At 45.9% G+C, this 14,716-nt stretch overlaps 1 protein-coding gene across 2 annotated transcripts in view; it reads right to left on the reverse strand.

The window, feature by feature from the left end:
• Nucleotides 1-5,515: 5,515 nt before the first annotated feature.
• Nucleotides 5,516-14,716, reverse strand: part of LOC137478706 (cytosolic carboxypeptidase 6-like) — an 886,432-nt gene continuing 877,231 nt past the window's right edge. For both annotated transcript variants that reach the window (XM_068198695.1, XM_068198694.1), the window contains exon 13: nt 5,516-7,845. In XM_068198695.1, coding sequence (XP_068054796.1) covers nt 7,722-7,845 — 124 coding nt within the window. In that variant the 3' untranslated portion in view covers nt 5,516-7,721. The remainder of the gene's footprint in view (nt 7,846-14,716) is intronic.

Consider the following 14,716-nt stretch of genomic DNA (forward strand, 5'->3'; position numbering starts at 1 on the left):
AGTGGTGTTTAGCTGCTCTGGTTAATGCCCTGCCCAGGAGCACACAGCACTGCCATTTTCCCAGGGGCAGGAGAAAATACTTCTGAAATGGTGAGGAGGTTGGAACAAAATTCAGGCAGATTTACCCTGGACAGCACTAGTTGTTCTGATGGCCCTTGGTGATTTCCAAATACATGTTCCCCTTCCCAGAACATGCCCTCCTTTTGACCTGATGTGTCCCATGCTGCATAGAACCTTGCTCAGAACAGGGCTGGGTTTCCACCTCTGCCCTCAGACTGTGCAGATCAGATTGTCACCATTTTTCTAAATCAAAGAAAACCTCCTTTTTTTTTTTTTTTGACTCCAACCCACACATGAGCTGTTTTAAATCCAAATACATATTTGAAAAGTATAGTGTAAGTTGCTTAAAAATGTCATTATTGCACCAGTAAATAATTTCATTCAAATACCAGGTGCACTAGATTGAGCTTGGAAAGGGAGAACTTGGTTATGACCATTATTTTTGCACCATTGTTCTGTCCCTCTTATGCCTTGTGCCTCCCCTGCATCATGAGGCAGGACATAGCAAAACTGGCCATTCATGGCAAAACTACTCCAGGTCACCATTTCGGGCCCCATCTGGAATGCCTAAATGAAGTAGCTTTTATTTATTTATTTTATTTTTTATTATTATTTGGGTCTTATTCTGGGCTACATGCATGTAGTAAGAGTGAAATTATGATGAAGTTGAGTGAGGATGCTTAGGAAGTCTTGATTTTTTATCAAATATATCCTGGGCAAGAAAAATTAACCCCAAAAGGTGGCACCTGCACTGACTGTAGGAAGTAGCATGGGTGTTTCTGGGGTATTTCTCTGTGTGGCTTTCCACACAGGTTCTCATCTCAGAGATTTCCTGATTGTATCATGGACTTAGAACTAAATGATAACCTGGGGACTCTGATTCTTACTGCCATTTCAGGCAGAAATCCACAGATAAATGGCTTGGGAAGTCTCAGGGTGGCTGAATGACAGCTCAGTTCAGGAATGAGTACTGAACATGAAGTGTGACAGTGAGTAAAAGGGAAGTATTTTGCAAAAATCCTTCTCCTGTTTCAAGGTTGAGAGGTATGAAATGTCTGCATTTAACAGTTATTATTAATTTCTGTTTACTCTCTACCAACACTGCCTTGGGAGTATCTGTGGTGATTTAGCCAAGCACCCATGGCCATCACTCAACTGGCTGCTGTGACTCAGCCATGGAGCCTCATTCACTTCCCTCACTGGCTCTGGGACCCACTTCTGTCCTGCTTCAGCTCACTTCATCTGCCTGAGGTTTGGGCCACCATGTGAGAAATGGGTGTTTCCTCACATGGAAAAAATTATATATAAAGCAACATTAGTATGAGGTAGAAATCATGGGTGTTTGGATGGCAGACATGAATCATAGAGATAAATATTCCTCACCTTATCCTAAATCTTGCAATGTATGATCCATAGAAGAGCTAAAAGTTGCAGTCAAGATTTCCAGGGTGAAGTCCTGGCTTTATTAAAAATAGCAAAATGCTTCTTCATCTAAAAAGACCAAAAGTTCAGCCCCTGGGGGCTGAATCACAAGCTCTGTGAGACCCATGTTCCCATGCCAAAAAAGGGAGAAGAGTGGGGACTCAAGACTCCCATGCTGAAGAGCACCTCTATGCTCTAACCAGTTTCCTCAGCTAAAGTTAGACTGTGCTTCTCCCCCTTTTTTCTACCTTCTTCTTCCTACTTCTTAGTCAAGCCTCCTCAGACATCGTGTTTTCCACTTGGTGACTCAGCATCAGCTGCTCAAACTCTTTGGGAGCGTGACAGGGCTGTGACCGACTGAGAGGGAAAAGAAATCTGCCTTAGGGGACACAGAAATGATTAAGTGCTAAGTACAACATGAATTTGCCAGAAAACAACATCCCCACCAAGAGCCTGCTGTCTCCCTGCAGGGCTGTGCTCAGCCTTCAGATTTGCAAACACCAGCGAGCAGATTTAGTGCTCGTGGCAGCTCTGGAAGGGGCATCGCACAACAAGGATAATGCTCAGGGCCTAAAATAATCACACCTCTAGAAATTTATTAATCCAGCCTTCAAATGGGCCTTACATGCTGTAGAAGCAATCCTCATCAATCTTAGCAGTACATGCATGGAGCAGCCCCAAAAACTCCCTGCCTTCACCTGGCACCAAAGGGAAAAGAGTACAAATCCTCAGCATTTGTTCAGGTTTCTTTGGTTGAAAGTATCAGGGGTAACAACCCTAGAAGTGCAAAATGAACAGGGGGCTCTTTATACCCAGGATAATTTTGTGTACATAACAGGGAATCACAGTAGGGTATTGACTCCCTTATGGCTGTGAGAAAAACTTAATCCTCAATGGCATAACTTGCTCTAGTACTCTTTTCTTCCAAACACTAGCTGGTAATAAAACCTTCCTTCAGATACACAGGCTATTGGTAGTGCAGTTTGAATTGGCTGGTTTCTGTTCCCATTGCTTCCAGACAGTAAATTTCAAGCCTTACTGGAAAAGCAGCATTTTTATACATCACAAATTTGGATTCTTTAAAACATTTTTGAAAATAAACAACTTTTTTGATGAAAGACTCAATGAAAAATAAAAATATCTGTTATATCCACACCCATCAGTACTGATGCTCCCAGTCTCCCCTGTGTTCCTCTCAAAGGAGGATTCAAACCCTTAAAGATGCACTCAAAAGCATTTCATCCTTCCATATGTGCTGCTCTGCCACGGAGAGGTGCATGAGATGCGAAATAAATCACACGTCCCAATACTGAGCAGCTGTGACAGCGCCCGACAACCATGCTGCTGCAGTGCATCCATGTCAGCTGCCCTTGGATCTCTGCTCAGAGCCACCAGATGGGGAGGAACATGAGTAATGAGAGGAGCTCCTCCATGCCAGGCAGAACCACAGGAGAGGCGTTGGCCTGTCCTGAAATCCCCTCTCATGCCACAAATGCCCGGTCCACAGAGCACTCACCTCCAGAGAAGGGACGAGGCCATGGTGGGTCACTCAGCTGGAGAAAGTCACTTTGCTGGTCTGGCTGTGCTGTCCATGCCTGGAGGTGACGTGGCTGCACTGGCAGGGCGACGTGGAGGCAGTGGCCAGGCTGTGCCCATCCCCACCCTGAGGGGGCTGTGCGCTGCCCTGGCCACAGCCGCTCCATCCTTGGAGCCCTGGGTTTGCAGGAAGCCCAGGAACTTGCTCTTTGCTGCTGAACTGTGGTTATAGATCACTGAATACTGACACTAAAGCACAGGGAAAAGCTCCATCAACTATGGCACAGTGCTTTGAAATCTTTTTTCTGCACAAGGACAGAGGGACTTTAGGGGATGGAAACCAGCTCCTTTGCCAGCCATGCCAATTGTTTTCAGCAACCTCCAGTGGAAAAAGAAACAGTGAGCTCTGCTTATGTATCATTGCCATCCAGCATCATTCTTCTGGCTGCTGAGGAACCTGGTTTAACTTACTTTTATGTGCAAAGAAAGAAGTAGGTAGACACGAACACACACAAATATATAGAGCACACACACATACACGTAATCTAGAAGGCAAAGAGAGAATCTGTACCTGCATTTTTGATATCTTCCTGCACCAGGTAAGGAAAGCATCTTTTTCCTTTTAACCGGCTGCTGTACCTACATTGTTTCCTTGCAGTCTATCTTTAGGTTCTAGCAGTTCACAAGGTTTTTTCAGCAGATGTGATATTCAATTACTTCAGGGCTTTTCCATTTGTAATATTGCGAAGCAATGATAGCCAGCAGACTTCACCTGTCTTTTAGAGATAGCCAGCTTGGTAATTTTAACTCTGCCCATTTTATCCACACCAGTAAATCTCATAACATGGTTATAGAGAGATTCCAATTTTTGTAGAACCTTCTCCTGGGAATTCCTGTATACAATATTGCCATAGTCTGTAATGGGCATAACCTGTGATTGGATTAATGTTTCCCTAGTGAAGAAGTCAAAGCATTTCATGTTCCCATAACTGGTTTGCAGCTCTGCAGTAAAGGTCTTTGGTGTGGCAAAAAGAATAATTGCAAACTCAGCCCCAATCAGAATATATAATCCCCTCACAGCGAGGGTCTAATTCGGTGCAGTTATACTGCCCGTGCAGGGGTTTGTAGTGTGATTTTCCTGTCAGGAGAGCAGAATGCATGGAAAACAAGTTAATTTCAGCATTTTAATACTCATCATCCTGTCCTGTACGAAGGGAGGTGAATACATTGCTGCTGCTCCCCTGAGCAGAGAATGTGAAGAGGCAAGCAGGCTTTGCAATGGGCCACTGGTCTCCTCACAAGAAAAGCCCTCTACTCATGTTCAGATAAACATGTGCCTTTATTCTTAAGAGCAAATACCATTCTGTCCCAATAAAAGCCTTGTTCTGGACCCATATTGGCTTCTGAACCTGTCAGCATCCCTGGAGTCACCTTACCTTGGTCCTGACAGAAATGATTAATAAGGAATTACTGTTGGGAGTGCAGCAGGCATTACTTACATCTGAGACACGGATCATCTCCAGGAAGAAGAAGCTAATGGCAGGCCAGAAGTAGGTTCTGAAGCAGGATCTACCTGCTCAGGTGGAGGAGGAGAACTTCAGCACTCACATGGGAGGAAAGGGAACTAGAGGCTGGGAACAAAAGGTCTCCTATTTTGAGCTCCCATGCTAGTCTCCCCAAAAAATGGGATGTGTAAACCCTTAGGCAAACTAGCAGAGACCCCTCAGTGAAAGAAAGGCTCAGGCTCCCATCCCCAGATGGTCAGGGAGAGCTTTCAAGAAACACAGTTCATTGGAGACCCCTGAAAACAGATGTGGGTCTCTCAGGAAAGCACCATGAAGTCAGCTCTGCCTATGGGGTTCAGGGGAGATGTGATTGGGATCTCAGCATGGAAGAATTGGGTACTGGCAACAGTGGCTCAGCCAGAAGGTGCCAGAGACAAACTGAAAGAGGAATGAAATGGGAGGCAAGAGCAAAGAGCTTGAACAAGACATTCTGGAACGAGGATGGGGAGGATGGGTTCCAGGATGGGCGTGCTGCCTGGCTGAAGAGCAAGGCAGATGCTCTTGGCAGATAACCTTATGTTTGGATGCTACAGCATTGCTAGGCAGGTGGGGAGGATGGGAAGGTTAGCACCATGGGATTTGACAAATGGGATGTCATCATTCCCCATATGGGTAACTGTCTCCAATCTGTGCTTCCTATGCCACTGAAAGGTTGGAATATTCAGCAGAAAGGCAGCATCTCTGGCAGAGATGAGCAATCTAGTTTAGGTCTGAAGACCTATAGATTTCAGGCTGTGGGGCAGATACCTGTGCACAAGACAAGTAAGAAGTGAAGACAGTGATTTTCAAGAAAATCCAGTTATTAAATCTAAACTTGAAAGACTGACTTTTACAAGTCTAACAGAGGGAGCACAAGGGCTTCCCAGAATCCAGCTGTCTTGGTTTTGAAGTGATCTGGGAGCCTGTGAGGAGGAAGAAATGGAAATGAAACAACACACTCATTCCACAGCTGCTTTTATCATTTTATTCATATTTCTAGAGTAGTCTTTTTAGCAGCTAAGCAAATATTGTAACTCTCTCATTATATATATATATATGTATGTATGTATGTATGTATATATAGAAACATCCAAAAATAAATAATGAGGAATTCTCCAAGTGTTTTTGCAATGAACATGGGAAAGAACATTTTAACTCTAGTAAACCAACTTTGAAAGTCTTCCATTAAAACCCTATAAAACCCAATGATAGTCATAAATTAGCACTAGATTAATTCAAAGGAGAACTTATTCCCCCCGCCCCGCGTACCTTCTAATCCATATCTCCAAGAGGTCATTTTAATTATCACACTGTCACTGCTATTCATTACTCTGCTTTTGGAGACAGAGAGCCAGCACTGTGCCTTTTGGATACCTTGGAATTCATCATATGAAGGCATTTTATTCTCCCCAAAAATGTACATAGTTTAACCCTCTCACCTTGAAATACTGATGGTAGCGGGTTTGCTTGGTGTTTTAAATCATTTTTCTTACAGTGGGATACCTCTTTCTTGCTTTCAAACGAGTTCCTCTTGTCAGAGAGCAACTAAGGAAAGCCCAGCTAATGGGTGGCTAATGCACAGATGCTATCAGCTCAAGTTTTGGCAGATCCTGAGTAGCTTGTCCTTCTTCAGAGGCATGCAGAACCAAGCTTTTGTCTTTACTTGTACCTGCTGACTCGTTCTGGCTGCAGTAATACAAACTGGATGGAAAGTATGTGCCAGTGGCTCCCAGGAGGTCCACTGGGATGTGGGACCCAGCTCAGCCTGACTCTGTTCCTAGATGATGGCATTCCTGTCCTGGGAAAGAGGAGAGGAACAACCAACACATTTCTTTTACTAGAGAACAGTGTTTGGGGTTAGTACTTCTTCAGGGCCACGTCACACCAAGAGGAGCTCATTCAGTCATGTTTCACTCATCTTTTTTTGCCCTCAGTCTCATTCATCCTTTCCCCTCTCTTTCCTGCTGGGTCTTGGCACCTTCTCTCCCTCAAGCCACCATTCCAGCCCAGCTCCTGGCAGAAGGCTGAAGAGAAGCTGCTTCCCAAGGCTTCTGATGGGTTGAGAAGAAGCACTTCTAAGTGCATTCTCCCTTTCCATCCCCTAGGAGACGTTCAGACTCCACTCTGGGACATCCTCTTTTTGTCTCCAGATTGAGAATGAAGGTCAGATGTTTCAGAGTGTCACACATTGCAGAAGACAAGACTGCCTAGTGACAGTGGCTTTGGGCAGAGATTTTGCATGCTTTCCATGCAATGGGGAGGTGCTGAGGTTGTACTTTGGGTTTCTTACACTACACTGTTTGTTCACCCCCTTCAGCACTACTCCTCACTCACACTGCCTCAGTCATACATCTGTTGGCAAGTCTGGTCTTTCTAGACCCCAAACAGTTTTTGATGGAGGACCACTGTCCCTGCCTGTTGGACAGGTGTTGCAGCAAGTTTCACGCCTGCAGCCCGACAGTCCCATTTCTCATATGACCCCTCTCCTCAAATGATCTGATAGAAGAGCAAAAAACCCAGCCATGCAGTGGATGATAAACTGCACACTGAGGAGCACCTGCCCGGCTCCCAGAAGCTATTTATCACGCTCTCCTAATGCAAGCTAACAGGACTAGCACATGCAGTAGGCATAAGGGCTTCTGAGCCCGACACTAAAAGGGGAGACATCACATAGTGCAATAGAGGAGCCAGGACTCCCTCATTAGCTCATTGTATGGATTACCCCTTTAAAGAGAGAGAAGGGGACTGGTGGAGGAAGGAGAGGCTTTCTCAATTTAACAAATAGCTTTTCAGCCACCACAAATGATTTCTGCAAATTTATCACTTCACTCTTTTTCCCCCAGATAGGAGAAAAAAAAATAAAAAAGACCTGAAATTGATTCACCATCTATAAATAAAAAAGAATCAATAGTAAAATTTCTAGCTAATTTCCCTCTCCCTCTTTGCTCCTTGGACTATTTGTTATCTTAGAAATATTTGTCTGGGGAAAAAAAAAGAGAAATATCATCGATTCCTGACTGCGACGTGTTCCTCCGCCTTGCCCTACTCCTCTCCTCTCCTCTCCTCTCCTCTCCTCTCCTCTCCTCTCCTCTCCTCTCCTCTCCTCTCCTCTCCTCTCCTCTCCTCTCCTCTCCTCTCCTCTCCTCTCCTCTCCTCTCCTCAGCGCGTGGAAAGAGATGAGTCCTTCGGATGCGCCTGGTTCCTCTTCCCGGGTTTGCCTCCAGCGTGGCTGTTCTCTGGGCCCCGCTGGGCAGTGCATTTATAGAGTGGCACGTTGTCCTTCCTGCCAAAGGAAGAGAGAGAGGACAGGTGCTGTCAGCCACTGCGCTGCTCCAGCAGCAGGTAAGAGTGTGTGGGGTGCACTCTGAGGAGAAGCCGTGTGTGATGTCTCGCAGCGAAGTGCAAAGGAAGGCTTTGGCAGCTCGAGACAAATTAGAGGTGGTTAAAGACCAGCTGGTCCCATCCCTCTCTGGCCAGAGCAGGGTTAGTCCTTCCAGGAGGCTTCAAGGGCTTTGTGCTAGCTCTGAGCTCTCCAAGAGAAGGGTCCCGTTGCTTCTCTTTGGGTGAAGCACTTCCCACTGTTTTCTCCTACTGCGGTCCCTTCATTACTGCTCATGAACAGCCCTCATCTCATCATGAATATTTCCTTCTGGGGTTTGTACCATTCACAGGATGGCTGGGTTCGCACATCTGCTCACAGCTGGATTGCCCCCACTGCCAGGGGTGTTCACAGCTGGGTCAGAGTCTTTGGGGGCAGACTCTGACTGTGTGGCCAGGGAGGACCCAGCACATGATGCCAGCGCTTCCAGCATCCAGACCAGTGCCTTCAGAGAACCCACAGATATGTGACACTGCTATTTCACTGTGCCCATAATTCAAATTTTCTAACTCCAACTATCTAACTCTAATTATCTAGCCAAATTTCATGCCAAATTTCAGTTGTCAGTATAGTTTGGAGTTTCCAGTGCCCCTTTCAGGCTGCAGCCCCAGCAGAGCTGTGGGAGTTTTATAAGTGGCCTCCAAAGGAGCAGGGTTGTGATAAATACAAAGTGCTTTTTGCAGTGATGCCCCAGGAGTTCACAAGGTAAGAACTGAGCTTTTCACAACCCAGCACCACAGAACCAGCTCCCCAGCTTCCCACAGCTTATCTGGTGGAAAGATTTGCTTTGTAACACTTCAGTTCCTGATAAGGAACTGAGGAAGTCTCATTACTTGTTTCCCAGACAAAGCACTCCTCTGTGTATGTGTTTACAGTGTGCATGATGAATTTTTGCTGCTTTAAGGAAAAGTAAATCTCTATTATCAGTTAATTCTGTAACATTTCTGTTATATTTACTTACAGAGCCTTTTTGCCTGGAGGTTGTAATTAAAATCCTCCATCTCACAGCCCACCACTCTCACTGCCCCTCCTCCCTCCAGGTCCTGACACACTGGTCACAGCAAGATGAGCACAAGTGACCAGTCAGCCTCAGCCCTGGTCTGTCTGTCTGGGCAGAGCCAGGCCTGGGGAAAAAGGGTCACAACTCACCCCACTGTGTCCAGAGGCCTTGCTTGATGAGAGGCTGAATTTCAGAGGGTGTGGGTCCTGCAGCACCATCCCTCTTTCAGGGAGGCTCAGCCAGCACCGGGCTGTCCCAGAGCAGGGACCTTCCCTTCACAGCCCCTGCCAGCACTGGTGGCTCTCAGTGGGACTGAAAAGCTGTCTCTGAGACAAATACTGGGATCAGGAGCCAGAGGAACCATCTTTGGCTGCCCTATAAGCCTGCCTGTGGAATTCCAGTGGAGAGTGGGGTCCCTCCACACCCACCCCAGAGCAGCACCATCTCTGAGCAGCCATCACCATCCCCTGCAGATACACCCTCAGACAGCTTCTCCTTTGTACAAGAAGCAAAACCCAACTATCCATTCCCATCCCAAGGAAGGCAATCAAACTGTGCTGTCAGTGTTGCTCACACCAGCCAAGGGGCTCCAGGGACCCTTTAGGGTGCTCCCTCAGGCAGCTCTTGGCCCTCTCAGCCATGCCTTGCCAGCTTTGTTCATTTTCCCCCACTGCTGTGGCAGGACACAAATGAGAAGGTCCTCTATGTGTGCCTGATATGCTCTATGAGCTCTCTTTATTCTGCTCCCTCTGAGGTCAGTTATTTGTATTCCCCACGGCAGCTGCTGACCCTGGGCAGGCTGGTGCTGGTGCTGTACCAAACCCTACTGAGCCTCAGACACTGGGAGAGAGAGGAGCTCTGTCACACATCCATGTCACAGGTCAGAAGTGAAGTCACCTGCCAAAGGCCATGCAGCAGACCTGGAAAGAACTGAAAAGAGCTGATGGAAACCCAGTTTTCTTGATCCCTGCACCCTGACCCGCCCCAAGGAATTGTGCCCCTTTGTAGTGACACAGAGACACCTGCCTTCCTCACCACACAAGTGTGTGTTTTTCAGTACCTCTGCTTTTATTTGCAGAAGGATGTTTTAATATATGTTAAAAAAAATGTAATAACGTAGTTGCTGACGGGGCCCAGGGCTTAGAGGGCTTTTCCTCCACCAGCCTTCCCCTCCCCACTGTCACAGCTGCCACCAGTTCAGCATTTACTGCATCTCTACAGTTCAATCACCAACCTCAGTGCCTCATCAGTGCCTCATCACTAAGGCATAGTGATATTTTGAAGAGATAAACATTGAGACAAAAATAAATAAATTAGGACCCCGGGAGGGAGACCTGAAAGGCACAATGAAGTGAGAACAAGCAGTTTCTCTGGTTCTGTGTCTAATTACATTGACATGTTCCTAGACAACACTGGAGACCCAAACACAGCAGCAGCTGTGAACCAAATGGAAACTCATGAAAAACATCAGAAAGCCATCCAGGCAGCCCATCCCTTGCCCTGGGGCTGCATCAGCACTGTCCATGTCCCTGCTGACAGCCTTTCTGCCCGCTCCCAGGGCACAGCCAGCACTGGGTGGGCAGTCAGGGCTCAGCTCCTGGTCCATGCAGACCCCCATTTCTCTGCACCCACTCCAGTCATTCCCGTGCTCCTCGATGCAAGTGAAGGAAACAATATAATGCAAAATATGAAAAAAGGAAAAAAATGGGGTTTAAACTTCCTTTTTCCTGATTTGGTTAACACAGGAAAAGGAAATCCTGTCATGCCAACAGCACTTACAGGTGAGATTTTTAGACACTGGCTTTTTTCAGCCATCCACTGAACTGAAGCATCATGAGAATCAACCATTTGGTTCACATCAGGTACTTGTTACAAAGTGGTTTTTTTGGACATACAGCCAATTGACAGTCACAATCAAACCACATCTCTGCTACATGTTCATTGCACAGACAACAGTTAATCGTGCAGCCGTGCAAACTGTTTTGGAAATTGAAATCTCAGAGGCATAGCAATTACAATACCAAATTTATACCACATCTCTCACTCAACTAATTGTACATCCAAAAAATCACCACTTGAATAATCTGAATACATTCACCTTTAGAGCTAAAAAAGCCTTTGCTACATGCTTGATCTCAACACAATTTTGAGCTACAGAACCCCATGGGAAAAAATGCCAACCTCTGATTTCAACAGGAAAATTGCTTCTATCTAAATACAGCAGATGCATAATTCACGCTGAGGTCTAACAGCCTGGTGTTCCCAGCAAAGCTCATTTTTACTCTGCAAAACTGGGGATGTTGCTATTGCTGCCTGTAGCACTCCCAGCCCATCTACAGGACAAGCCCTAGATACACCTGCTCTGAACGTAGTGTTCACATCCAAAATAACAGTACCTGGATTTCTAATTGTTACCAAATCTTAAAGGCCTTAAAACGAATTAGCAGACTTACAAACTGGGCTGATGTTTTGGATGAGTTGAGGTTTACAGAGCTACCAGTGGAGGCACATTTGTGCTGCTGTGGCATTTTGGGCTCTTGCACACACATTTCTTGACTTTTGTTTCCATTTTGTGAAGCAATGCGAGGTGGGGCGATTTGAACTAGTGACTTTGCAGCTGGTGTATTAAAGTCAAAATAGAAGTGAATTGGTGTTTAAATTGCAAAGGGAGGTAAAAATAAGGTTATCTAAGACATGTGAGTGGGATCAAAAATAAGTCATCAAGGCTAGAAAATGGGTAACCTCTGATCCCTGAAACTAAGAAATCTGGCTGCTGTTGTGTTGCTGCTGATCTAATTTTTACACTTTCTCCTCCATACAGAGGAGATATGTTTCCATTGTGTCCATCACGGCTAAACAATCAATGCCTGATCAGTTCCAATGCTTCACTCTCAGGGATGCACAATTAACCAGCTCCATGTTGGACACTGCAAGGGGAGCACAGTATTTTCTGGGAATGCCTGACAAGTTTCAATTGTAAAGAACACAAACCAAATGACCCAGCAGATAATGACAGCCAGTGCCCTGACAGTTAGATAATGTGCATGCTCCAAAGCAAGGTCAATTAGAAGCAATAAAAACAAATTTGAAATGTTAGAGCAAAGGTCAGAAATCCTCAGCCATTACCACAGGCTTAATTTTTCTTTTTCTCAAGTGGTCACCAGCCCCTATTTCCAGTAAGTGAGCATGTAGTCATGTTTGCCAGGTGCCCACCCATGCATTACAGCACACTGTGACTTCTGGGCCGTACAAACCCCACTGAAGTGGTGTGTGGAGAATCCCAGCACTACCTGGAAATCTCATCAGGTCCATATCCTATGGCTCTGCCCTTCTGAGTGCAGGGGCTGGCCCATACTGCTGATAGAGAAGGCAGATGTTAGAGGGTGTGCATATGTCTCTTACTCCACCACAGAAGGGATGCTGCTACTTGCCATCCATCCCTCACTTCCTGGCCTCCCTCCCCAGCTCAGTGCAGCAAGACACACCTGATTTATCCAGGAGACAGTGCCCAGAGACAGGAGTAATTAGTTTATAGCTGGAGCCACACTATCACTTAAGAGAATGAGCCACAATTACAAGCAACTCACGTGGCTCACATGCAGCCACCCTTGTGTACCTCTGCTGACCCTGGAGCTGGAAGCTGCAGAGAGCACAGGAATGGGTTTTTTCTTGGCTCCTGTCCTCCCATTTCCTAAGGAGCAGCAGGACAGTAATGGATTGCACTCACCTGATGAGATGTAGCAGAAAATGGCAGTCTCTTGAGCTCGTTCAAGTTACCAGCATGATATTGGGATTAACATGCTGTGTACATCAGACATTATCCACGTCAACCCACCCTTCATATAGGTCCCTGTCTCTGCTTTCAGAGCAGGAAAATCCCAGGTCAGGGTGATGCATGAAGTAACACAAACACTGTAAATCTGCTTATTGAGCCCTGACTTCCTCAGAGCAACAAGACCAGGGAAGGAGAAAGAAAGCAGGTGGGTACCTGCAAGCATACCTATGTGAGGATGCCTGTGAGAGCTAATCTAAATACATTTAGAGTTTAAATGCAAAGCTGATTAGTGAAACCACAGCAAGTTCTTATGTGATATGCTCCTTCAGAGTTAAAGTAGCCATAATTCAATTTATTCATTTAGCTCATTTCCAAAAAGTAAATTAAAGTGTAGTAAATTAGATTAAAACAGCCGACAGCACCTTCATTTTGAAAGGGATTGTTAACATGGACCCAGACTACTTCCATACAGTAATGCAGGTTATTTTTCCCTGCTAGGCCCCCTGTCAGGCACACCAGCTCCCCATCCTGAAGTATTTTTACACTCCCTCTGTTGAGGGAGTCTCCAAGAGCAGGACCAAGCTGGACATGGATTTGGGTGTTTGCATGAGCTTTAGCGTGCATGTGCTTAAATCCAGGGTAAAATCCCTGCAGCTGGCAGCCTCGTTCCCAAGTGTTTGAGAAGCTAATTGTTGTAATGAGGAATTTTGGTGAAGCCTCTGCTGGGAGCTGGCCAAGCACTGCACATCTCTAAACTCTGTAAATGAATCCTTTTCACTGTACCCACGCAAATGTCACTGTTCAAAACCTGAAAGGTGTTCTTAGTGACAGCGACAAGTATCAAGAGTTGCATAAAATGTGCATATGTGTGTGGGAGCAAGCTGACAGATTATAATTACCAATAAGGAAGGGGGGAAAACTCCCCAAAATTATTTTTTAGGCAAAACATATAATTTGCCTTTAAACCTTAGTAGTGCTCCCATTACTAATACAATTTACAGACCTGGAAATCAAATTGAAGCTGTTCTATTTTGCTGCCCTCATTCCATTTCCTCCCTCCTCTGCAAATTGTAAGAGGTTTTGCTGACCTTTCATTCATTTGGTCTAGAACATTTTTCTGTTTATTACACTCTGCTCCCCTCTTAGCCTCTGAAAACAGTGGGAGAAAAGACAACAAGACAATAATTTAAGTTTGGGACAAGTGAGCTGGGGATGGAAACAGAGCCTCTTGGGAATAAAGCAGGGAGGTGGCTTCACTCCCAGCTCTCATGTCAGTCATGTCCGAGTCAAAGAAAGCACAACCAGATGTAGGTGAAACCTCAAAAATCCTGAGCTTGAAAATGTAGAGAGGAGTTTTTCTGAAACACAGATAGAGGGGAACTCGGGAGAACATTCCAGACCCATTCCAGTGGGGCAGAAGGACCTGCACGCAGCACATGCCAGAGAGCAGCACAGCCCTGGGATGGTATCAGAGCCTGTCAGCACACACAGCCTCTGGGCACAGCTGTTTAGTGTTGAGGTGGGGCTCAAAATGAGCTGTCCAGGCAGAAGGACCCACCTTTGGTCAGACTGTGCCCACACACAAAGCCTTTCCCCATCCCCAGCCAGTGTGGTGCAGAAGACAGTGCCCATGGCCTCTGAGGATGGTGGGACCATCCTGAGGGCAGATCCAGCCTGTTGGAGATGCAGCTGTGCTCTCATACATCATCATTAGAGCTGCAAAGTCAAGCAGCAAAAGGAGGAACTGCCAGAATAAAGGCTGTCAGAGCAATTTTAATTCAACCTCCTGGCAGATATGCCTTCTGATGGGGTCTTTAATTACTTCATCACAGCCTACTTTTTCTTCAACAAGGCTGCTGCTTTATTCAGGGCACGATGGACAGATGGCAATTAATGAAGGGCCAGTCAATATTTTGTTCTGTCCTTTTTTCATTCAGTGTGTGGCCCCAGGCATTATTTGCCACATGCCATCAAACCCCTGCTTCTAGAATTATTCATCT

Source organism: Anomalospiza imberbis, chromosome 9 (genome assembly GCF_031753505.1).
Source record: "Anomalospiza imberbis isolate Cuckoo-Finch-1a 21T00152 chromosome 9, ASM3175350v1, whole genome shotgun sequence".
Lineage (NCBI taxonomy): Eukaryota > Metazoa > Chordata > Aves > Passeriformes > Viduidae > Anomalospiza > Anomalospiza imberbis.